The sequence below is a fragment of the Bacillus rossius genome, chromosome 6 (genome assembly GCF_032445375.1).
Source record: "Bacillus rossius redtenbacheri isolate Brsri chromosome 6, Brsri_v3, whole genome shotgun sequence".
Lineage (NCBI taxonomy): Eukaryota > Metazoa > Arthropoda > Insecta > Phasmatodea > Bacillidae > Bacillus > Bacillus rossius.
This window is the reverse complement of record NC_086334.1, coordinates 9369981-9394515: the sequence shown is the minus strand read 5'-3', so window position 1 is coordinate 9394515 and position 24535 is coordinate 9369981. Positions and strand designations below refer to the sequence as shown.

The following is a 24535-nucleotide window of genomic DNA, read 5'->3' as shown; positions in this document are numbered from 1 at the left end:
GAATGAAAAGTTGTTACTTTCATACAGGAAAACGTGTCGACCCTGGGCCGCTGTACGAGAGAGACTACCGGAAGATGACAGCAGCGTGGAGGAGGGTGTCAATTCGCTCCGTGCCAAACTGAGCAAAAAACAACAAGAATAATTTTATGTGAAAACATATGAACTCGACATAAAACACTTTTCTTGGATAGGGCATTGGGCTTTGTCCATCATTGCTGAGTAAGTGCTCTGGGCGGGGGTGCATTCTGCCAGTGGAGACTGCATTTGGTGGGGTGTGGACCAGTCTTTACTACCACAGAATGTACAACGATAAGTTGAAGTAGAGGCTGTAATCTTCTCCCAGACTGAAAACGATAAAATAAAAAGTCCCACACATGGGTGCACATCAGTACGTTAAGCGATCGGGAGTTCAGGCTGGCCGAATAAAACCAGCCGCAGAAATTGCGACAAGATTTGGAAAACTTACACTGTTGCTTGAAGGTGATCTACTAAACAAAGATTTAAGGCTCCACGAAGCACAACGTGGCTGGTCTCGATGAGGAGTTGAGATGAACTGTCCGTCAAAGCGTAAGCTTTGTTCCCTAATTAGTTGTACAGAGACACAACCGGTTATTATTTAATTAAAGTATATTTCTGTGGAAACATTCAACAACATTTACATCATTATAAAAAACCTTATGTGGAGTAACAACTCTAATTTTTGCCACTCGGTGGTAATCAACATCCCGGCGGCGGTATGCGGTTGTACTCCGCGCCAAGGTAGCTGTCCATTTTCACACTAGGCACACCCTTGAAGATTGCGATGTGCCACAGCGACAAATGCGAACGGAGGAGCAATAACGGGCGTCGTCACCATATATGCATAAATAGTATGTGATGCATTTTCTAACTCCCTTTTTGTAGATATCATTTTAATTTTAAATTTACCTTTATCCATAAACATTTTAAGTTAACATTGTCTTCTAGCGCTTTCCCTAAATTTGTATTCTATGAGAGTGACTTTTGTCATAAAGTTATATATGTGTAGTGTTTATTTTGACGTCGTCCGGTCGAAGGACATCCCAAAGCCCGACCTGCAACCGCCAGTATCCGACCTCGCTAACGGAACGCATCTCTAGCCATGGCCCACCCGAGTCAGGCGAGCTGCTGAGGACCAGGTAGAATCAAGGGCCATGTCTTAATTAGTCAGCCACCTCGACCCCAGTTCATTAGAAATCAGACACAATTTAATAGTAACGCCACTTTTTATTAAAAACCCCACCCAAGGAAAGTGCGACGCATGAGTGCCCGGGTAACTCACGTGTGAAATTACTTTAATACATTTGTGAGTGTCTGCCTTGCGGCATTCAGCCTAAATTAATTAGAGTATGGTGTAACGTAAATATTACCTCCCCGTTTTTTGTGTATAACTCGCCACTGGAGCAGTCAACAAGTGACGAACAGTCTCTGGTGTGACTCTTATTATTTAAACTTAATTTATGTAAACTTAATAAATCTTATTCTTAGAGAGTATCTGCAAATTAGATTAATTATTAATATTTAATGTACGAATTTAGAGCCACTCTCAATCTCTTGTTATTGAAATAATTTCCGAATAACGGAACTTTAGAAACTTTGGCGCGAGAGAACGCTGAAGCCTCCCCTCGCGCCAAAGGCAAATGCCAGTACCGAGCGACTCGCGGACCGGGGCGGACATGCTTTCCACGGGAAATCATCACCTTTGTCTCCTCTGAACATTCTTGCTGGCTCTATAGTCATTAAATCAAATTATTTTTCGTTGAATAAACTCCCCGTGCGTCCCCGGCCCTTTTTACAGTGTAGGGCTTAACCCAGCCACTTAACTATAAACTCCCCGTACTAGAGCTTTGTACAGGGGCCGCGCCTGGCCCGCAGTGGACACGCGACCCTCCGTGCCGCTTTCCCCCCCTTCCCTCCCTCCTCGTCTCGCGTGGCGCTGCGGTCGCGCGGGGCGGGGAGTCGGGAGTCGCCGCTTGGCTGCCATCAAGGGAGGTCCTGTATCGCTGCGCTCCGCGAGTCCGTAGGCCCTCTGCCACGCGCATTGCTAGCGTCGCTACCGTCGTTTCGGTTAGCTCCCACGTTCGACATCTTCAGTCACGGAGTAGTGCACCTTCGTGGATGACCTGCAATTTGCGTTCGTTCACGGCGCGGCAGGGGACGTGTCCCGTAACATCGTTGTGGGTCAGGCGCGCTCAGGGAAAAGGACGAAATAAAACATCTTGTAGGCTAACAGCGGACGTTTCCTGGTTCGATCTCCACTGCCGTACTCCTGCCCTGTTCATCACCTTCCCCTCTCTCCAGCTCCCGGTCCCGGCCACAGTAGGCACGAACCCCTCTCCTCACTGAGTTAGTCGGCCGAAATAATTACAACCTAAATTCGTAGTCGCACGTCGGGGATCGGGAAGGAGCCACGGCCTGGGGACGACAAATGTACGCCGTGTAAGTGTAAACTGTAATTTTAACTGTTCGAACCGATTAAACGTCCACTCCGCACACTCCGTGCGCGACGTGTCACGGACAGTACAAAACCCGAATTCGTGTGTGTTATTGTGTTGAGTCTCCCTAACTCAGCCAGGAATCAGCGTGTTATGCTGCACAGGGCCTGTGATGTGTTAACAGCCAGGGATCTCTCCAACCACAACCATCGCCAACGGTCCTAGCGGTCCACGCAGGGGCAACGCACCCACAGACCCAACTTTTGGTTAGACACAGAGCTAGCCTGGCGCTCTCCCGGACACATTTTCATTAAGAGCCAGTTTTCCCACTAGGAACCACGCCCGGTCTCGAACACAAGAACCTGGACGACGGCATTGTCACAGATATAAGAAGTAACCAGTTAGAGTTCATGGCTGCGAATGTGTAACCAAACAAACTTTTATGTGGAATGTACCAATATGGCGGCCGTATTAACATTCTGCCGAGCCACGCCCACATTGAGAACCAAAACATTGCATTGATGCTACGTATTTTGAAACGTAACAACATGGTTTTCAATTAATTGGAGTTCTTATGGGAGTATATGAAGTAATATTCGATGAAAATGAAATCACACTTGAATAAATATGCTTTATTTATTCCTGTGGTTTATTTATATAATTTAAATGATGTGTGTCGCTCTTTGTAGCACATTGATATGTGATAGTTCTCGCATTTTTATAATACGATGTGTTCTTAAATTTGTGTTGGTCTTCACTTTAATGCTTTAAATAACGTCTTGCTGAATTACGCAACAGTTTGAAACTTGGAAACCTTAATTTTGAGTTTTTCGATGATCATTAATGTGAACTCGGTGACAACATAATAAAGTTGTAAAATTACTGGCCCAATTCCTTCTCACACTTTTCCCAACCTGTCCTCATCGAGTCCACTTCCCTCCTGTTTTCATTTACAAGTCCCTCCATTTTCCTCTCCCTCCCAGCTAGGTCCCTTTCCAATTCCCTTTTCCATCTGTCACACTCTTGACAGGATTTATCTCCTCCTCCTTCCACAATCCTTCCATTTAGCATTTCCATTATCCACTCCTGCATCTCCCTCCACCCAGGCCTCACTGCTCCTCCTAACCTCACTATCTCCTGTCTCTGAATAGGATCCCCTTTTTCCTTCGTCCCCCACAATCCCGTGCACATGTCTTCCCCCTTTTCAACCAACATTTCCCTGTCGGCTTTCTCCTTCTCCCCATTGCATTTGTCACACCACCACACTACATCCACCAGGCTCTCCAGACCCGCCATAACCCCGCCGCACTTTCCGTGAAACCACCCGTCGCATGCATCACACTGCACTCCCTCATCCCCCTTTTTCCACACCTTCTTACAGCCCTTACATCTAACCTTACCTCCCATCCTTAATAACAACCACCTAGCCACGTGTCCTTGCCACCGAGCTTCGCTCCGAATTTCAAGTTCTCCCTATTCAAACCCCCTTTCACGCAACTTGTGTTGACTTTAGAAAATAACACCGCACTCAGTTTAAAACTCCATCACACGCCTCCACAGAAAATTTCAACTATAAACGTCCTAATTAACACAGCCGAGAACACCACACATCCAACCGCGCCGCCATTTTTATATTCATACCAGTGAAATGTGATTTTACTAATACTTTCTTTCTCCAATTTAAAATTAGATTTTCGTCTACTTCGGTTACTACAGCCGAGTGCTACACAAGTCATTTTCGTTTATCCCACATAGTGACATGAAATAATAAAGGTAGCAGATCATGTACACGTATTTTATTTCAATATATTCACGTAATGTTAGTTTTTAACCACTAAATACACATTTACACCAATTTTGAAGCTCAACACCACCACCACCTGCCCAATGCAATCTTATGAGTGTTTTTCGGAAAGTGGAATATACCAATATGGCGTTCGGACAGTTCCAGCTGATTCTCTCCCCCCCATTATGATCATGCATAATACCCATCGGCCGTCGCACATTGTTGTGCTACCCCCGTGGTTTAAGTTAAAATTCTATGTGATTTTGTGTTTTGTTTTTGAAAATTAGTTTTTTCATGGGAGTTGCTATCGCACAACTGAAGATGTTTTGTTGTGAAATGTGAGTTACTTAATTGATGACATTTGTCTGCAATGATTTGAAAAAAAAATATCTTGCAACCATTAAGTATAATTAGGAGGCATTTTTGGAAGTTTATTATGATATTTGGGTGGAGTTAAGTAAATTTTGCGTGTTTGCTGAGTTACTGTAGTTTATGATGCACTTATATTATGCGTAATTAGTAAGGCTACGTGGACTGTATCTAAATGTGTTTAAATATTATTTATGAATTGGACAAAAATGTTTTACCTTAGAAACTACTGTAGCCTTGAAATGACTTTCGTATCTATATGGTTTTTGCTGTGTGTACCAGGGTGATTTGTAGGTTTAATCATCAGGAATATTATAAATATTTTCTTACGTATGTTGACGCATCATAGAGAGACTTTCTCTTACAGTGTTTTAAAACAAATTAATGTTATATTTGTATTAGTTTTTGTTACACCGTTCAGAATACATAAATATGCGTATGTGAAATTTGTTAACTGTAATACATAATAACTAGTTTTACTAGTAACATTCTTCTTCATAATGTATATTAAATTATTTATATTTCAAATATTATGTATTGATGATACATGTTCCTGCAATCGGGCTACTATAGCCCGGTCGCAAGGTTAATGTTTTACTTATTTTGAGAATTGTTTGAGTAGTAACATTTAGCTGTTCACCAAAATAATGTATGAACCAAATAATTTTCAACTGAGAATAATTTTTAAATTTGTTTTTGTTGTATAGGAGGACCCAAAATAGATATTCGAAATAAGAGTACCTTTAACGTACTGAAAAATTTCATACATATTAATATCAAACATCATATCATGCAGCTATTTTATAAATTTAATTATATGTTATAAAGGATATATGAGAAATTATTGTTTTCTTGTTAACTGTTAAATGTTATTATCAAAGGGTAACAAACAACCGTACCAATCAAATCTTTGTGCTTACTAATAGTAATGCTTATATTCAATATTATCAAAGTGCAAAATACTAATATACCAATACCTAGATGTACATATACAAAAAAATAGGTAGATATTTATTTTAGTATTTTAACTGTTAACATAAAAAATGTTAAATATTAAAAAGATTATTTATGAAACAAAATTGTAAGTGTATTGTGTAATGTGCTGTTGTTACGTGGCACCGGTCACAGGCTAGTGTGTCGTGAATGTGCGTCAGAATGTCCAAGTTGAGTCAGAAATGGCCCGTGAAGCTGCTCGGACTGTGCCTCTGGCGTTGGTGCGCTCACATTCAGCACCAGCAACAGCAGTTGGCCTCGCTCAAGTGGGTCACAGTGAAGCGCTGCATGGCTGCTCTGTTGGTGTTCAGCGTCGTGTCCATCGTGTTCTACATGCACTACCTTGTTCAGCTGTCGTTTCAGAACAAGCCGCGCCCAGAGCCGTTCATTCAGTGCCATGTGCCGAGCGGCATGCTGAGCACCCCGGATCATCGCTCTGCCGCTCGCCTACGCATTGACCCCAAAGTGTTGGTGGTCGTGGACACACCTGACTCACGTCTGGGTCGTGAGATTGCCGAGTTATTGGTGTACAACAGGATAAAAAGTGAAATTTTGGTTATCGGTGCACCGGTGGTACATAAAACCTTGGAAAATGTCAACCAGTCCGCACATAAGGTAGACATGTCAGGAAAGCCACTACCGGTACTTACGAATTTGGACCGTGGGAAATATAGTGTTGTGGTGTTTGACAATATGAACAGTTATGTATACATGGATAAGTGGAATAGAGGTTTACTGGACAAGTATTGCAAGGATTATGGGGTTGGCATTGTGGGGTTCAACCATCCGAGTGAAGAGACACTCGTAGGAGCTCAGTTGTCCGGGTTTCCGCTGTTTGTCCACACTAACCTCAGGTTAAAAGATGCAATCCTGAATGCAGCATCTCCCGTATTGCGTGTTTTGAGACCTGGGAACACAGTCTGGGGAGCGCTTCCTGGTGAAAATTGGATGGTTTTTTCTCCAAACCATACAACTTATGAACCTCTGGTTTGGGCCACTCAGGTTGTGGAGCACGATGATGCCATCAGACGTCTTCCTGTGGTGCTGCATGATACGGGCGCCTACGATGGCATCCAGCGAGTGCTCTTTGGCAGCGGTCTAATGTTTTGGTTGCACAGATTGCTGTTTCTTGATGCTCTTTCATATCTAAGCCATGGCCAAATAAGCATAAGTCTTCAGAGATACGTTCTAATTGATATTGACGATATTTTTGTTGGAGAGAGAGGCACAAGACTGAAGAAGGATGATGTAGAAGCATTGTTAGAAACTCAAGAGCGAATACAGAGGATAATTCCAGGTTTCCGTTTCAACTTGGGATTTTCTGGAAAATACTTCCACCATGGGACGCAGGAAGAAAATATAGGTGATGACATACTGTTGCAAAACGTAGGTAGATTTACATGGTTCTGTCACATGTGGAGCCATCAGCAGCCTCACCTTTACGATAACGTAACGTACTTGGAAACAGAGATGGGTCTGAACCATGCTTTTGCAGAAGAGCACGGCATCCCAGTGGACTCCGGGTATTCCATCTCCCCCCATCACTCGGGCGTGTACCCCGTTCACGAAATTCTTTATGAGGCTTGGAAATCCGTGTGGAACGTGAAAGTGACAGCAACGGAAGAGTATCCGCACCTGCGACCGGCAAGACTTCGCAAGGGCTTTGTCCACAGGAACGTCATGGTGCTCCCTCGACAGACATGCGGTCTCTTCACTCACACCATCACCATCGAACGCTACCCAGGTGGCAGAGAGAAGCTTGACGAATCAATCCAGGGAGGAGAGCTGTTTCAAACGCTGGTATTCAATCCCATCAATATCTTCATGACCCACATGTCTAACTACGGCAATGACAGGCTGGGTCTTTACACATTCGAGTCTGTGTTGAGGTTTGTGCAGTGTTGGACTAACCTCCGTCTGCTGACCGCCTCGCCGGTCCAGCTGGGAGAAAAGTACTTCAAGCTGTACCCAGATGAGGTGAACCCTCTTTGGGGCAATCCCTGCCACGACGCTCGTCATCTTAAGATATGGTTTCCCAAGCCGTGTGACCAGCTGCCACACTTTCTGGTAATTGGACCCCAGAAAACAGGTACAACTGCACTCTACACATTCCTCTCCATCCACCCCAATGTAACGAGCAACTACCCAAACCCAGACACTTTTGAAGAGATTCAGTTCTTCAGTGGTAAAAATTACTACAGGAGCTTAGAATGGTACATGAATTTTTTCCCTTCGCTTCACAACAGTAGTTTCCAATATTTGTTCGAGAAGAGTGCCACATATTTTGAAGGGGAGCTGGTTCCCAAACGGGCACGGGCACTGTTGCCTCACGCCAAGATAGTGACAATACTGACATCGCCCACGAAGCGGGCTTACAGCTGGTACCAGCACGCCCGGGCCCACGGCAACCAGATGGCTCTGGAGCATTCATTTCACCAGGTGGTGACTGCCAACGACACTGCGCCCAAGCCCTTGCGTGAGCTGAGGAACCGCTGCTTGCACCCCGGCAAGTACTCTCAGCACTTGGAGCGCTGGCTCCTGTACTTCCCAGCCCAGCAGATCTACGTGATCGACGGAGACCTGTTGCGGTCCAACCCGGTCAAGACGATGACGGATCTGCAGCACTTCCTGAACATCACCCCGCCGCTGAACTACTCGTCGCAGCTGAGGTTCGACCCGAAGAAGGGCTTCTTCTGCCAGGTGATGGAGACGAACCAGACCAAGTGTCTGGGGCGGAGCAAGGGCAGGAAGTACCCTGCCATGGAGGAGCGCTCGCTCAAGTTCCTCCAGCGCTACTACCTGTCCCACAACACGGCTCTGGTCAAGCTGCTGAAGCGTGTCTCCTTCTGGAGCTTCCCGGCTTGGCTGCGGGAGGAGCTGGCCGACTCGGCGGCCACCTGACGGTGACGAAGACACAAGGCCACCTCCAAGATGGTGAGTGCGCTCTGTGGTTCGGAGATGAACAACTGCCACCGAAGCTCTTTGTATTTAGAGTAGTCCCTACATTAACATTATTGACTCCCATTTAAGGTATTAAGATAACTTTTGAGCACATAATTAATAATTTAAAACTTTTTTTTATGAACATTATGCCATTGTAAATCATAGAGAAGCCACTAGAATGTAGAAAAAAAGATGAATACACAAACACACAGAGGGCAAGCTAAAATCAGACAATGTCAAATGTTAAGCACTTAGACAGTATAGAGAATTCTGTGGAAGGAATTGTTTAGAAAAAAATATCACAGCACATACAAACAGTGGGCTGACGATGAGACAGGTGTAGCAAGAATGGAAAATACAGTCAAAAAACCTACCTTGTACAACGCAGTGACAGACAACCCCAAAGATGATACTGAACATATAATCTGGACAACACAACAACAATTCCATGCACAAGAGAATGCAGCGATGAAACTGAACTGATATTCTGGACAACGCAAAAATTACAGCACCGACAAACAGTTGCATTTTTTTTTGAGAACTGGCATATGCTCCCATTATCAGGCACAAGCAGACTGATAGTGTGATATTTTTATGACTGATTACTTCCACAGAATTCCCAGTGCTTGGTAGTATGTGTTTGTAACATTTGACATCGGCTGATTTTGGATCACTTTCTGTGTATTTATCTTGCTTGTTAGTTATTTCAGTTTCTCTATGACATACAGTGAAAACAAGCAATAGTACATGTATGGCCATAAAAATATTTTTCCTATTGCAAGAATAATTTTAAAATAAACATGGAACTAGAAAATTGTAAGGTTTTTTTTCTTCCGCTTTTACAGTTTTATTAAATATATTGTTTAGACAGTAGCTGGGCCACCATCTGATCTCATTTCAAAAGCACACCTTCTGGCTGCCAGGACATCGCATCGCAAGACACCGCCTCATGAGGGCATGATACTGTCCGAACGACCCGTGGTGTATCTGTCTCGAAAACAAACCTTCTCTGCGTGTCGTTGGCTCCACAGGTAAGTCCGTACATTTAGCATCCAGTTTCACTGTTGTATCTCTGTAAATATCTTTGATGTGTTTTATTCTCATTTGAAATTAAACATTGAGGCTACATCTATCAGATATTGGGTCATTAGAAAGAATTGAAGCACCAATAGTAGTACTACTATCTAACATTTTTCTCAAAAAAAAGAATGGCTAGAAATTAGTACCTGTATGGCACAAAGTAATTACTAGTAATTGTCCGAAACTCAGTCATGAATTTGCATACAGCTAGAGTTCGTGCGAGAAAGTTCACACATATAGGCCTCTGTTGCTCAAAGCAGTGGACAAAATGTCAAGCGTGAGCTGATGAAAATCTTCAGTCCACACCTCCTTAGTCTGTCCGGACACTCCACTTGAACACGCTAAAGTAGCTCAGGTGAGAGTATGGATGACAAGTAAGTAAGTTTAATATGTTTGCCAAGTCAGTGCACAAGATAAGGGAAGTACACATGTGAAATTGTGGTTGAAGCTAGGTAAACGTAGTTATACACACTTGGTTAACTGGGCATCCAACAAGTATGCTGGTAATTTTGCGTGTGCCGACATTTTATTCAGAGTAAAAATATGCTGCATCAGAGTTCTCAAGGTCAAGTGTGTACACTAAGCAAAAAAAAATTGCCAGGAACAAACGCAAAGAAACTGTTGTGTGTTTATACTTACACGGGACTAAAGTTGGAAAAGTCTAAAACCAACTCCACACCAGAGACTATTGAAATGTTCACCAATGAGTGGTCCAAAATAAAGATTGTGTGTTAGTTAGACACATATCTAGCGCTGGCCCACAGGTTGGGCGAAGTAGTTGTGGAGCTGTTGACTGTGTGCACCACCCCAATGTCTTCAGAACCACATGATACTTGCAGTCACCCAGCGTGCAGCGAGCCAATCCCAGCTGCGCGTTCACTGCCAAGCTGCCACCCGCGCTGCACACACGCACCGTGCAGTGGCGATCATGCAGAACTGGTCTCTGGTACACGAGTCATAGTCTATGGTGCAATTCAGAGACTCAGCCACTGATATTGAACACTCCAAATAGTATGAGAGTTAGTAGAATAGAGTGAGTGCTTAAAAAAAACTAATAATAACAGTAAACAAAATGTGAGCTGAATAATAAAAAAAGGCAATAAAGAAAAATTATGCTTAGTAAACTAATTTAAAAAATGAAATGCCTAGTAAAGAAGTTGCCAAGGAGGCATTGGCAAACGCTCGATAATCTGGCCGGATTGCTAATCTGGAATGGTATGGGTCCCGAGCGTACCACATTAAAAAAAATCTGTCGCTGGAATGCCATTATGTATGTACATGTTTAATATTAGACAGTTATTTTTTAGAAGGATATTTAACTGTCCCATGTGTTAGTTTTATGTGGTAGGTTTGTTGACTTGATGGAAGTGAAGGATCATTCAATATTCCAATAATGCTGATATTTGGTGTAAGATTGACTATGTAATTTTAATAGGAAAGTATTACTTTACCTAGTACATAATAATCATAAGAATACTCTAATAGGAAAAATCTTATTAATGAATATCACTTTGGCTATCATCACAACCTCACAATTTTTTTCAAAACCTTTGAAATAAGTCAAAAATAATTTTGAAGATATTTCAATGTTCTTAAACAACAATCAGTTATTAATTTTAATTTTAATTTTTTTTTATATTCTGTTCGCGACTTATTTCTAGTTGAGTCAAATTGAATTTCACAGTAAGAAATGAGTCAAAGCTAGACAGGAATACAACTTAAGTAAGGTTTGATGCAGAATTATGCGATTTTGAATGGCAGTGAAACAGTATAGGAAGAAACTTGCAAAACTGAAGATGTCCATTTGAAAATGTCAGTACAGAAAGTTAATAAAAAAGCATGACTTTATAGAAATAAACTGGTGGAAAAGACAGCTAAGAACATGTATGTTCATTGTAGACGAAGGAAGGAAAGCAGTAATTTTATTATAGTATACAAGAACACCAGGAAGAAAGAAAAAATTACATTTGGGAACCTTGCAGTAGGAAAGCAAAGCCTTTGTTGACTGCATCAGTGTGATGCTTGTCAACAACTAGTTCACCACTAATCACGGCTGCAGAAAGAACTAAATTAAAAATAATATAACTTATCAAGATCTAAAACCTGTTAACTGTTAAATGAGGGACTAAAGAAAACAGTAAAGCAAGGTGAAAATCTAGTGAAATAAATGGGTTTCACTTGCCATCTATTAAAACATAAGTCTTTATGTTTGAAAATTTCAGGAATCTTTTTTTCCCCTTTATGCTGCTAACTTAACCGGTTGTTTTATTTTCTTCCAACATTTGGTTTCAAATATTCATTTCAAACATGAACAGACTGTGTGAGGTGTATCAAACTCAAAAGATAACTTTCCAAAAACAAGTGTGAAAATGCATTACTGAAGATCAAAGTACTCGCTAGGTGTCAAGTTACAAGTCATAAAATATCCTCATCCCCCCTCCATTTCCGCCCGGACACCTGAAGTGTTTAAATCTTGTGCAAGACTGGATATTGTTTCTCTCACTGCTCGTCAGCATCTCTGTAACAGCTTCTCAGAGCTCCATGTGATGTAGCATTTGTTATTCAGTATCTACATTACTTTACACATCACAATACTGATACCAGAACTTTAAATTATTTACAACAAAGTAAAAAAAAAAATTTGCAAGCAAACTTTTCCATGAAACTTTAAACAAATCTCACTCTTCCTCTTTCATTTAAAAAATTCAAAATAACTGTTAACATTTCTTCTTGTTCTTTATATATTACTTGGAGATTGTAAGGTGCTTGAGGCACCTGTTTAAATATGATGAATACAACAAACCTTTGAGTCCTGACATGCTTGCACATATTTGCGGACATCCACGCGGAGGTTCGGCCAAGCAAGATGCGCACTGATTTGGCGAGTAGTTTATCTATCCCTAGGTGTTCACCTGCCAGTGAGGCATGGAAATAGTTGAAGAACATGGGTCGTAACAAAGCCAGCTCTAAGAATTTCCATATATGGCCTGTATAATAAATAATGCCTTGCTCTTCCACGTATGGTACTTGCTTATTGGCTCGTAAATCACGCAAAATTACCTGACAAAGCTGGCCCTGGAGCTGAGTGTCCCTCAAATTAAAAAAAAAAATTAGTTCCCAGGAGAATCCTACACACAGGGCTGTCATAACAGGCTCCGACACTGCGGGCCCCCCACGAGGCTCGAACATTCTAGACAGTGCATCCTTCATGTAGACACTGAGATGTTTCTCCGACTCCAATAAGGATCTGCTAGCAAAGGCTGTGGGACGTAAAATGCCTTCCTCCGTGTGACCTAAAACTGCTCCCACTGCCTGACTAGATGCATCAACACTGCAACTGTGCATTGTTTACAGTGCTCTGCCTAAGTAAGAGGCGTGCAGTAGCAGCACTTGGACACTTTGTTTGTAGAGAGTGGCATGGGTGTGGAAATAGACAGTGATTCCCATGTACACGTGCACACGTCTGACCTCGAGACTCGTGGTTCCAGTTCTTGTGCGGGAAGGGAGCTCAACCAGCGGCTGTACGGCAAGTGCCCCGACGACCAACAGCACAACTACGTCAGTAAGTACAATTCTGTTTTTAACATCTAAAATGTAGCAAGTTAGAAGCTGCATTGGGAAATATTCCTGCAATTTTAATTCAATGCTGGCTGTCTTTCAGGATACTGAACAGAAAGCATGCTTCATAAAGTTTATGATAGACATTACTAATTGTATAAAACTTTTATTCTGTCGGGAGAAAGCTATTGCTCCCATCATGCTCATGCAATGCTGCTGAGGCACGTTTGGTCAGAGGTCGGGTCGTCAGGCGCACAACCACTAACACTGGGTGGATTGTCAAATGCCTGCTGCACAGTGAATTACCAAGACTTTTTGGGCATATATCCTTTTGAAAAAATTTACAATGTCTTGCTTTTGTGAGGTGTTTACACTTAACAGTACCATCAAGAATATGTTTGTCTGGTAACTTTCTGTTGAAGCATTTTGACTTTCTGAGCCTGTTTACATTCAGCACCGCTATTAACGGTTAGGCGGCTAATGCATTTCTGAATATACAAATTTGTTTCAGTCCCATCTGTAGTTGCAGGTATGTTTTGCCTGAAACGAGTGACCCAACTGCTCTTGTGTTGTAATCTTTCTGCAGAATGACTTGCAGTGTTCTTGTAATCAGTGTGTGTACAGTCACCGCCGCGTTGACAGTCTCCTAACCGGTAGCTGTTCATGCTGGCCTGTGCAGTGGAAGTGACGCTCCGTGGTCCCGTGTCGGAACGCACCGGCGTCGTGATGGTCGCAGAGCAGTTCAGAGCGCTCGTCGACGCTGCCGTCAGCAAGGTCCTCGACCAGGCCACGGAGTCCTCCGAGGATGTCCGGTGCAGTTCGGAGAGCGTGTGCGTGGCGTTCTGGCACGGCCTGCGGTCGCTCCTGCCCGACCCAGGGATCCTGCACGAGGTGAAGGTGTACGGGGCGGATACCGTGGCCGTGTCGTACCGCGGCGAGACCACTTACTTGTAGGGGCTCGGCTCGAGTGGCCCGGTTACTGGGCGGACGTCTCCCGGGAGGTTGCTGTTTGTCACAAGCATGGTGTGGCTGTATTTGCATCTGTAATAAGACTATTTCTGTCTCGAAACATTCCTTACTCATAGCTGTGCTTTGTCGTGTTGATGCATCGGTCTTGTGGCAGCCCCCGTTTTTATGCTCGCCAGACTGAATCTGTTTGAATAGCTCACAAGTCTTTCACATGGTTAGTTTTATTTAGTAAGTTAGAATTACAGTTGTGAACGTTTATTTGTATAGGTAGGTTTTAGCAAAGTAGTGTACATGTATATTACCTTTCAGTACAAGTTTTGCGAAGAACTGGTCTGTGTTGCTGTATCACTGATTGGTCCATCCTGCTGGGGAAAGCGACGATGGACCAAGACTGGGAATCTTCTAGTCAGTCCTAACTGAGTTATTTACTGAGTGCGTACTGCACAAGTCATATCTGGTGACCCTCTTTTGTCGTTGGGAAATTGAGTGTAATACGATGAGAAGTTGGAACGTGTTGTTGAAGCTAGTCATCCCTGTTCAGAGTTAGTGAAGCATGATCGTCACTAAGCCACTTCTGTGAAGGATGCTTTGTTTTGCATTGTGTTCGGTTCAGATGTTAGCATTTTTGTAGTGGGAAGCAGAGAGCACCTACCACCTTCTGAAGTCTCGAGCATTCCAGACGGAGGGAACATTTGGCAATTAACTTAAGGAAATATAAATTGTTGCTCGTAACTGCTTATATAAAGTAGAGAGGCCTAACTCAGAACAGTACCTGGTATGTACCTAGTGACGTTCAGCATGTTATTAATATGGTAGTCTTTGCTGCGAGCAGTGGGTTTTCTCAGAGTACTTCCATTTCCCACCACATTTATAGTGTCTGTGTTTCTTTCTCATCTCTTCACCTGGGGGTGAACGTTCTCTGTGTTAACTCCCTGAACTGCTACATCATAATCTTGCATAAGCATGAATACCTGTTTGTGGCTCTGCCATTAACAATAGTGCTGGAATCAGGAGTCACATTGGTTTTTTTTTTTTTTTTTTTGCGTTAGAACTATAATTTCGTAGTTTTTAATGGTTTTGCCAGTTAGACAGTTTCACGTTACAGATATATGATTACAAGTTGGGAGGTCAGTTGAAATTCGTAAGGCTAATACACAGACGTGTGGCAGAAAGATTCTGAACGCTTTCCATGGCTTTCAAAGTTGTCAGGTTAACATGATCCTCTAGCTGTCGTTCTGTCGGGTATAGGAGCAACAATCTTTAGTCAGTGTGGACTGCAACACCTTTCGTAATCTGGAGCATCAAGTTGTGACAATGGTATCTGCCGTGTCTGCAAGGTGTCATGACCCGTCACACTGTGTAGACACAACTCTTTGTTTACTTGAGTAGTTTACCCAGGCAGCTGTTTACCCATTCCCCCCTTGTTATTCGTAGATTGCGCTCAACTAAACTAACTTACCACGTGCTCAAGAAAACTGCTGCTGTTCCTTATGAGGTGGAAAAGGTGTTTTAATTTAATTATGACTTTGTTGTTTGTCAATGAAATTTTCACTTGGGTCAGTATTTCAATTTTCCCACGATGAAACTAGGTATTTGAATTGAAAATTGTAGTCGGTAAGTTTCTCAGAAAGTGCAATGGCTTTTAATTGCCGTTGCAGATTTTCTCGTTTCAAATGTTTGTTGTGTACAGCAGTTGAGGTTGAAATGGTCCAGGTTCATGATAAGATAAACAAGTAGACTAGTCACGAGTCGGATTACCAGAGACGGACGGGTCGCAGTGCTGTGACGCTGTTGTAAACAGTAAGGTCCTGCATGTTTGTTGGCTTTCCATGGATAAATTATTTTTTTTATTGCTAGTTTAAAGCGTGATGATTGGTGTAGCTTCTGTCCTGTTTTGACACACAGTGTGTGTCGTAATCATGTAATGTCTCAAAAGCATAAATATTTCTGGAGAGTGAGACTTTTTAGCAAAAAAGTTTTATTGGTGATGGGAAGTATTAACAGTTTAACACCTGTAAAAAATATATAGTGCCATAATGCCCGTAATTTATAACTTTTTTTATGGACAATTTATACTTTTTTTTTTGTGAATGATGCTGAAAGTTAGTAGTTTGTTCTGTGATTTAGTTGGTTTTTAAAACTAGAAATTGCAAGTTTCATGACAGTTTATATATTTTTAATCTTATTTACAGTTGGCTGTTCTAAGTAAATTATTTTATAGCGTGTATCATGCCATAATTTGTGTTGATTAAAATTGTAACTGTTGAAATTCATAAAGTGTTTGCTTCATAGTTTACTTTATCAACAAAAATTGTTAAACAATATTTAAAATACTTAATAGGAAAAGAAGCCTTATTTTCATTTAAATGGGCAATTTGTTATATTGTGCATTCTTATTATACTAAAGGACAAATTTTTCATCTTGTGATGGGTGCCTAATCATTTACTGTGCCATTGATTTATGAAACCATGATTTATGAAACCCTGTCTGGTGTAGTAAGAAACTCAAAGCAAGTAATTATTTTAACTAAACATTAAATTGTAAATTTTTTTTCCCCCTGTACTAGATGGTAAGCACATTAGTAATGTAGTTACCAAAGTAATTATTTGTTTAGTCTGATGAATTTTTTGTACAATGTTTTATCAACCATTGATTTTGATGAAATACATAAGTACTTTTATGCATTGCTTGTTGCAGTATAAAAACAGTTGGTAGTTTTGAATTAAAAAAGTTTACTGCCTAAGCGTAGCATAGTGTATGTGCGTACATACGTGGAATAGTATGTGTAAAGACACACACACTCGCAAACATCATCTTCCTCTCTTCTGCTGATTGAGCTTATGAATGCAGAGGCCATTTTCACGTGGATCTTTGATATTTATGACCTTTTCATGCACTCAAGAACCAAAGTAGGTCATTGACTGAAATAATTTTCTGTTTCAAATTTGTTATTTCATTTGATTTTTGTCTTAGATACATCCAGTAATAATTGTTTTTCAGTTTACTTGTTTGTATATAGGTTTAACAGTTAACATATCACCTGAATATAATTTATCTGCCAGTAAAATTTGGATTCTGTTTGCTTAACTTTGACATCCAAATATTGATTATTGTGTAAATTGCTCCCTAATATTATAACTACATTAGGTCAATTACTCATTGAAAATTGTTTATATGTTACCAACCAACGTTATTTTTGTATTTAACTTATAATTTATGTGGTTACATATTTGCATGAATCCACCAGAGAGAGTTCAAATACGTACTAGGATGGGTCGAAAAAAAATTAAATTTTTTTTAACTCCAGTACACACATGTGCATGAATGGAAAACACTGAAAAATTAATTATGTTTAAATTTATTTATCTTGCATGAACCATAAAAATAACCATAAAAAACTATTCTGTGTTTATTGTAGAATTTAAAGTAAAATTAAAAATTACGAAATTTTTTTATTAGTAAGTTTATATAAACGGTTAGTACAATTATCAACTGGAAAATGTCAACCAATTTTTATTTTTGTGTCTGGTTTTACTTCTAATAACACTTTTTCAGTTAAAAAAATCTATATATTTTTTCCAACTTACCCTAGTACAGACACATGTGTGTTTGTACGCTGAGTTGAGATTATGAATCAATTTTTATTTCTGTGGTATAGATACAAGTTATATTTTACTAAAAATAATATTGCTTTAGTTAGTTTTAAGTTTGATTAAGAAAACGAGAACTGAGAGAGCTTTATTCAGACCTCTGCCTAAATGTTTCCTTCTCATAGACTTGAAATAAGGTAGACCATTCTTGCCTCCTTCAAGTCAGCATTTGCTTGTCATGTGGCAGTTCCTTTAACTGTAAAAATCATTGGTATGGACAGCAATGCATGAGGTCATGTTTGGTTTAACATTTGTTAATGGTTCACCAAAACTATTGCAATTTCCTACTCAGGTCAAACATACCTATGTAACAGCACCTCTTTGGTATCTGTATTAATGTGTGTTTCAAATGCAAGGTTTCATGTGATGATTATCTTTGGAACATTTTATCGAACTAGTAGTACATTATGTATCTGCTCACTGGTCTCCATTCAAAATTCAAATTTATACCTTAAAATTGTGCATGGCTAAGGTACTACTATTAACCAAATGTTAATAATCATCTGTTGCAGTTGATGTCATTCAGGAATGCTACAATATTTCATAACCCAAGCGATGTGTCAGTTGTGCAGTAAATGCTGTGTGTTCCCGGCAGCTGGTTGTAATGGCTAACAGCCTCTAAATGTTTGAACCTCATTTTCTAACTGTTTTTTGTTATATTCTGTTGAAAATGCAAGCAATGAGTTGTATATGTATGTTGAAACACAAAGACGTAGAAAATAAATTTTTAGGTTGTAGTAAACTCTCAATTATCTGCTGTAAAAAAAAAATATATATCATCACTTCGGTGAACTTCTTTGCTTGGCCATTCTGTATTTTTATCCACTCTGTCACTGTGTCAGAAAGCTGTCTGGTGCTCCCCTTCATATCTCCAAGGGAGTGCTATGACTGTTTCACATCTCCGCCTTGTTTGATTCACGATCCACCCACACGTCTTCATTCAACGTCTACCGGCGCCCTGCGAGTGGCGTGACTGACTAGCATTTGACTGGAGGAAGGGACTCCGGAAAAATTCAAAAAATAAACTAGCCAGAATTTGTGTGTGCGTGGTTTGTGAGTGTTCGCGACCATTTCTCGAGCAATGGTGCGTCGATTTCCCCTCTTTGGCCGTAGTAAATGCCCGTGAACTAGCAACGTACATGAAGGCAATCTTCACAGGTCTGTGGGACAGATAACAGATGGAGAAGCACCAAGCTGCGACACTGTGCCGTAATGTTTACATTCCAATAAGCTGAGACGCAGTACACAAAGTCTTCGCTTGTGCTCATATAATTTTACTATTTGGTGCGACCCAAATTCGAGGGTGACCCTTACTGCAAAACGGATTATCCAGGATTTTTTTTACTGTATTTCAATTATCTGGGCATAAGTGTTCCAATTAACACAGATAATTGAGAGTTTATTGTACTTTATTATATGGGAAAGTATGTATACATAATATTGTACTACCCAAGGACCCAAGAATCATTATGTGTTTCTTGTTACATAGCATTGTTCTTCTCATGTACAAATCAATATGAAATGCAAATATTAGCCTTCATAAAACAAGATACATAATCGAACTGAACTAGTCGGATTCTTATCCATATACAGCTGGTATTTCCATCTATGTAAGTATACATGTGTACTGTATGTAACAAAGGCAATGCATTTATTTTAGCATATCAGCTGGTGTAATGTATTTTACATCTTCTATAGAAATATTTTTTTACATTTTAGAGTTTTGTGTAAATAAATAGACAATAAGCATAATTAGCATGCATAACTAATTTTTTGTTATAGGGTCTTATTTTAGTTGAAAACTGTACAAAACTTTGTTTTATTGAATTTTTGTTTAGATTTACAAAGTTTTAGATGTTACATGCGTGGAGGGTTCATCTGTGTTCTCTACTTGAATAAATGTATCATTTTGTGTGCGAGCGGTGTGATTTGTGCAACGCGGCGACGACGAAGCGTGTCGCTTGACGGCGACGTGGGGCGTGCTGGTGACACGGCACCACCACGAGGCTCAGGGAGTAGAAGATGGTGTGCAGGTAGCGGAAGTGGAGTGAGAGACACGGGTCGCAGAGGGCGTGGTCCGCCACGAGCCACACCAGCAGCGGCCGTGCAGCCTGCACACGTCGCCACGGCTAAAAGACCGAAACATTTACCTGGCAAACCTTTATGAAATCAGTTTTAGACTGTATTTTTTTCCCAACTATAGTCAATTCAAGCTTCATTAATACAAACTTAAAGGAACCGTAATTCCGGCACATTTTAATAATGAGATGTCTATTAACCAAACCACTACAAAATTAGTTCAATCACAACATTCGAACAAACCAATTTTAAAAATTACCTAGATGGAGAAGACATACCGTAATTTTGAAAGTATATGTAATTTGTACGCTGTTTTCCCCAAACATATGCTAAACCTGAGGGATGGCATAAGTGACTTCACTTTGTTCCTTTAATCCTGGGATATTTTGTACTAACAATCCTTTAATAGTTTACTGTTACGTATCTGTTATTGTCTGCCCTTAGTACGTAAACAATTTGTATTACATAATAATCTTATTGTATCAGACTGGTTAGCATCATAACTCCTATTACCCCATGTTTCTAAGGTCTGTAAAATACTTAGTATTAATGAGAGTTTTGTATTAACACGGTTTCTCTTTACAAGGTTCCACTGTACAGAGAAATGGTGCATTAATGTTACATAATAATCAGTGGAGTGGGAAGAATCAAGCTGACTTATTGCTAAAATATGCTCAGCTTCACAGGAGAAAAATTGAAACGGCCTACTTCCAAAAAATTTAAATTGTATAGTAATACACTGAACTTACGTGATAGGTAGGACTGAGCGATTAATGTGCAAGTCGAAATTGCGAAAATCTGAGTATACGTAATTTTGCATATAAATATATACATACAAAATATCTTTAATTGAGATCGTATTTTAAAGAAAACAACAATTTAGATAATACAATACATTATATTATTATGAATTGAACAAAATTTAAACTGACTTTATTTTGTTATAGAAGACCACATAAAATCTAACAAAGTCGTAGCACGTTAACAATAGTGTGGACAGAGTGGAGAAAGAAGAGTGGCGAGATGTTAAAACAAAAAATGAACGAATCAACGAGAAGATTTAATAATCGCCTAACGCCGGATTCGTTTAAGTCGAGGTATGACTGTATTGTTATTTAAGTTTGTTTTTTGCAGCTAGTTTAGCAGACTAACTGCAGGGTACAGAGAACCCTTGTTATACAAGTGCGAGATGTCAGAGGCCAAATTTATGAGTGCTTTGAAATGCACCATCGGTTCAACTACAGAAACCATAGTTATTTATTTGAAGAGCTGTTTTGGTTCCACATTCATCAGTCCGGGTGATTTACACATCCTGTTTTGAAACAGCAAGCGACAATTAGAAAGAAAATATAGATTTTTGCAGCTGCAGTACAAAATCCGTCATTCAGAAAGCAAAGAATGCAGTGCTGGTGTGACAGATGTTAGCAGCAATAGAGAATCATTGCAGAAGTGAGGAGAATGTGATGAAGTGTAGGGGGTAGTAACAATAGCGGCCAAAAGTGGCGTACACAATGTGTGTAGTTCTTCCACTAAGCAGTTCCTTTTGCTAAGGGCAGATTGTCACGAGCCACAAAATACTCAACTGTAAAGGGGGTGCCCATATTTTTTTATTTAAAAAAATACATATATTTGATTAATTGAAACTAACACCATTGTGCTATGCTATAATTTATTTTTAAGAGCTATCAAAAAAAAATTTGAAGATAATTGTTTAATTTTAAAAGAATTTTTTTCAATACTAAAGTTAGTGACATTATATATCTTTTTTAAACAGTCTTTTTTATTTGACCTGAAACATTAACCATGATCATTCAAATACATTTTTCTAACTACTACATACAGGTCTGGTGATATAGTCCTATCAAGAGAGGTGGAAACCAGGCCTCTTCTTCAGTTTCATGTGAAAAGAGTGTAAATGGAAAATTTGGGCTGATGGAGTACAAAAATTATTATTTTTTTTTTTTATTAGGGGAGGGGGCCACAAACCATACTTTGCTCCGGGCCACAAAATGTCTGTGGGCGGCCCTGGTCAGTCGTGTCACTGTGATTGTGTCTGCATGAGCGTGTGGGGCTGGAATCCACTTGCACCTCAAGTAGGCCAGCAGGGCCTAAGGGCAGCGCTCACCTGTGATCGCCTATTTCAATCTGACTAGCCCGGTTATTGGCAGACCAACAAAGAAAGTAATTTGGTTAATACCAAATTTGAGAAACTCTAAAGAACATATATGATCTCTGAGTATATGGTTATGATTATTGGTGGTGAATCAATAACAATCAGTAACACGTTACATTAAGGTGATCCACTGTGTTATTTATAAACACAAAATTATACTTATCATTAATCTTAATTTTTACTCCAATTCCAATAATAACTAAAACGATTCACTGTTGTAATATGAATAGTTGTATTACTGGAAATGATATTGTTTTCACATTACAACATTCTAATTGGAATTTTTACAAGAATAACTATATTCAGTAGAATGGTTTAAAAGATTAATATTGCACAACCTGTGCAATAGGATGCCTCTTCAAATAAAATTTTAATATTTATATTGCAATATCCTCCTGAAACTTGATATTACAAATATTGTTATATTCAAATGTAGTAAAGTTTTAACTTATTTTAGCTCAATCGACTCTTCGGTTAGTATCTCAGGTTATATGGGTGTAAGTAGGTGAATCAGACATAAGATTAATAAACTGCTGTCGGGTTATGTACTGCTACTAATTATAAGCTTGTGGAGTTGGAAAGATGTAAAAATTTCTCGTAGTTCATAGTTACCTCAGAATATGCCGCAAGTTACCACCTTAAGATATGGTATTTCAACTATACCGTGAACTGCGGATCTCAGTAACTACATTCGTACTGACGTAGTGATGTCCTAGTTCTCGATCTTCCTGATGATGAGACTCCACAGGAACAGCGGCCCTCGGTGTGTACAGCTGGATGTGGTACAGGTCCCGATGTGGACAGCGACTGTTAGTTGATGGGTCTCCAAACCGGCTTTTCTTGATGACAATGAAGGGCAGTTGTTCACATTCTTGACAATGATGCAGCGATTTACTATCCTCGATGACGCATATGTAGTTCTTGACTATCTTTGACGACGACTATGTAGTTCTGGTCTATCTTCGATGACGACTAAGTATTTCTTGAATACATTCGATGACGATTATGTAGTTCTTGACGAATATTGACAGCAATGAACTATAAGTTTTATATAAATTTTAGATTCGTACATTTCTCGAAGTCTCAGTCAAGTTTGCGGCTTATCAGTTTCTTCACATGCTCGCCGTTCGAATTCACCATTCCTAATAAAAATTCTCCATCAACCTTGTAATTCAAAAGCAAGAATAGAGGAAGTAGGCAAATAAATATTTTTAAATTCAAAGATATCGTTGTTAAAAGTTACTATGAAGTATAATTAAAAGAAAAAGAAGAAAGTTCCCCAAAACACAAGTTGTGGCAATACTTCACAAATATATATATACAAATTTAGAAATTAAATAACATTATTAATTACTATAAACTACTGGTTAGTTTATACACCCACACATCTCGAGGACCAACAGGACGACGTTGAAGGAGCTCAGCATCATCAGTACGAAGGCGTTTGCGGCCGGCTGGAGCGTGCCAAGCCCAGTGAGCATGACTTCTGTGCCCACGACCATGGCATTCAGCACTCACCTGCAACCCACCGATGCGAGCTGCTTTCAAGCTGCTTACTCCTGGGGCACATCGCTGGGTTATGTCGAGATCAACACACTACTGGGGCACATCGCTGGGTTGTGTCGAGATCAACACACTACTGGGGCACATCGCTGGGTTGTGTCGAGATCAACACACTACTGGGGCACATCGCTGGGTTGTGTCGAGATCAACACACTACTGGGGCACATCGCTGGGTTGTGTCGAGATCAACACACTACTGGGGCACATCGCTGGGTTGTGTCGAGATCAACACACTTCGGGGGCACATCGCTGGGTTGTGTCGAGATCAACACACTTCGGGGGCACATCGCTGGGTTGTGTCGAGATCAACACACTACTGGGGCACATCGCTGGGTTGTGTCAAGATCAACACACTACTGGGGCACATCGCTGGGTTGTGTCGAGATCAACACACTACTGGGGCACATCGCTGGGTTGTGTCGAGATCAACACACTACTGGGGCACATCGCTGGGTTGTGTCGAGATCAACACACTTCGGGGGCACATCGCTGGGTTGTGTCGAGATCAACACGGCATGCCCAAGTTTACAAATCCCAAGACAGACAGAAAAGGTGTCATGACTAACATGTTGAAGTCAAAATTGTAATATTTTTTTTTTTTTACGTTTATTCTTAAAATTTCTTCTATCAAAAGTACATCACTAGAGACCTGAAAAAAAAAAGATGTTATTTTTCACAAATTAATTACAAAAATTGAGGGTATTTTATTTTAATGTGCACTTTTATTGGATTGCATTTAATTTTTAAAAAAAAAACTAAACCATAACAAAAAGAAATTTTATTTCGTAATTGTTTTATCGAACTAAATTTAAAACTAAAGGTGCATAAAAATTCTAATTGCAAGTGTTGATTTTAGTTATCAAAAGACAGCATACTGAACACTTCAACATTTCTTTCTTTCAGGCTCTGCCTGCTGTC

At 40.3% G+C, this 24535-nt stretch overlaps 2 protein-coding genes across 2 annotated transcripts; both read left to right on the top strand.

The window, feature by feature from the left end:
• Nucleotides 1–4530: 4530 nt before the first annotated feature.
• Nucleotides 4531–13186, top strand: LOC134532569 (bifunctional heparan sulfate N-deacetylase/N-sulfotransferase). The gene is made up of 3 exons (XM_063369098.1): nt 4531–8535; nt 9412–9575; nt 13113–13186. Exon 1 carries the CDS (start codon nt 5752–5754, stop codon nt 8500–8502), a length of 2751 nt encoding a protein of 916 aa, XP_063225168.1. The 5' UTR covers nt 4531–5751; the 3' UTR covers nt 8503–8535; nt 9412–9575; nt 13113–13186.
• Nucleotides 13042–14136, top strand: LOC134533377 (6-pyruvoyl tetrahydrobiopterin synthase-like). Its single transcript, XM_063370898.1, has 2 exons — nt 13042–13186; nt 13862–14136. The coding sequence occupies exons 1-2, from the start codon at nt 13042–13044 to the stop codon at nt 14134–14136; spliced, it is 420 nt and encodes a 139-aa protein (XP_063226968.1).
• The last annotated feature ends 10399 nt before the right edge of the window (nt 14137–24535 follow it).

Excerpts from the sequence above, each read along its gene's own strand:
- LOC134533377 (XM_063370898.1), top strand. The coding sequence starts at position 13,042 with ATGGGTGTGGAAATAGACAGTGATTCCCATGTACACGTGCACACGTCT. Across the intron at positions 13,187-13,861 it reads CCAACAGCACAACTACGTCA|TGGAAGTGACGCTCCGTGGT; the intron begins GTAAGTACAATT and ends TGGCCTGTGCAG.
- LOC134532569 (XM_063369098.1), top strand. The coding sequence starts at position 5,752 with ATGTGCGTCAGAATGTCCAAGTTGAGTCAGAAATGGCCCGTGAAGCTG.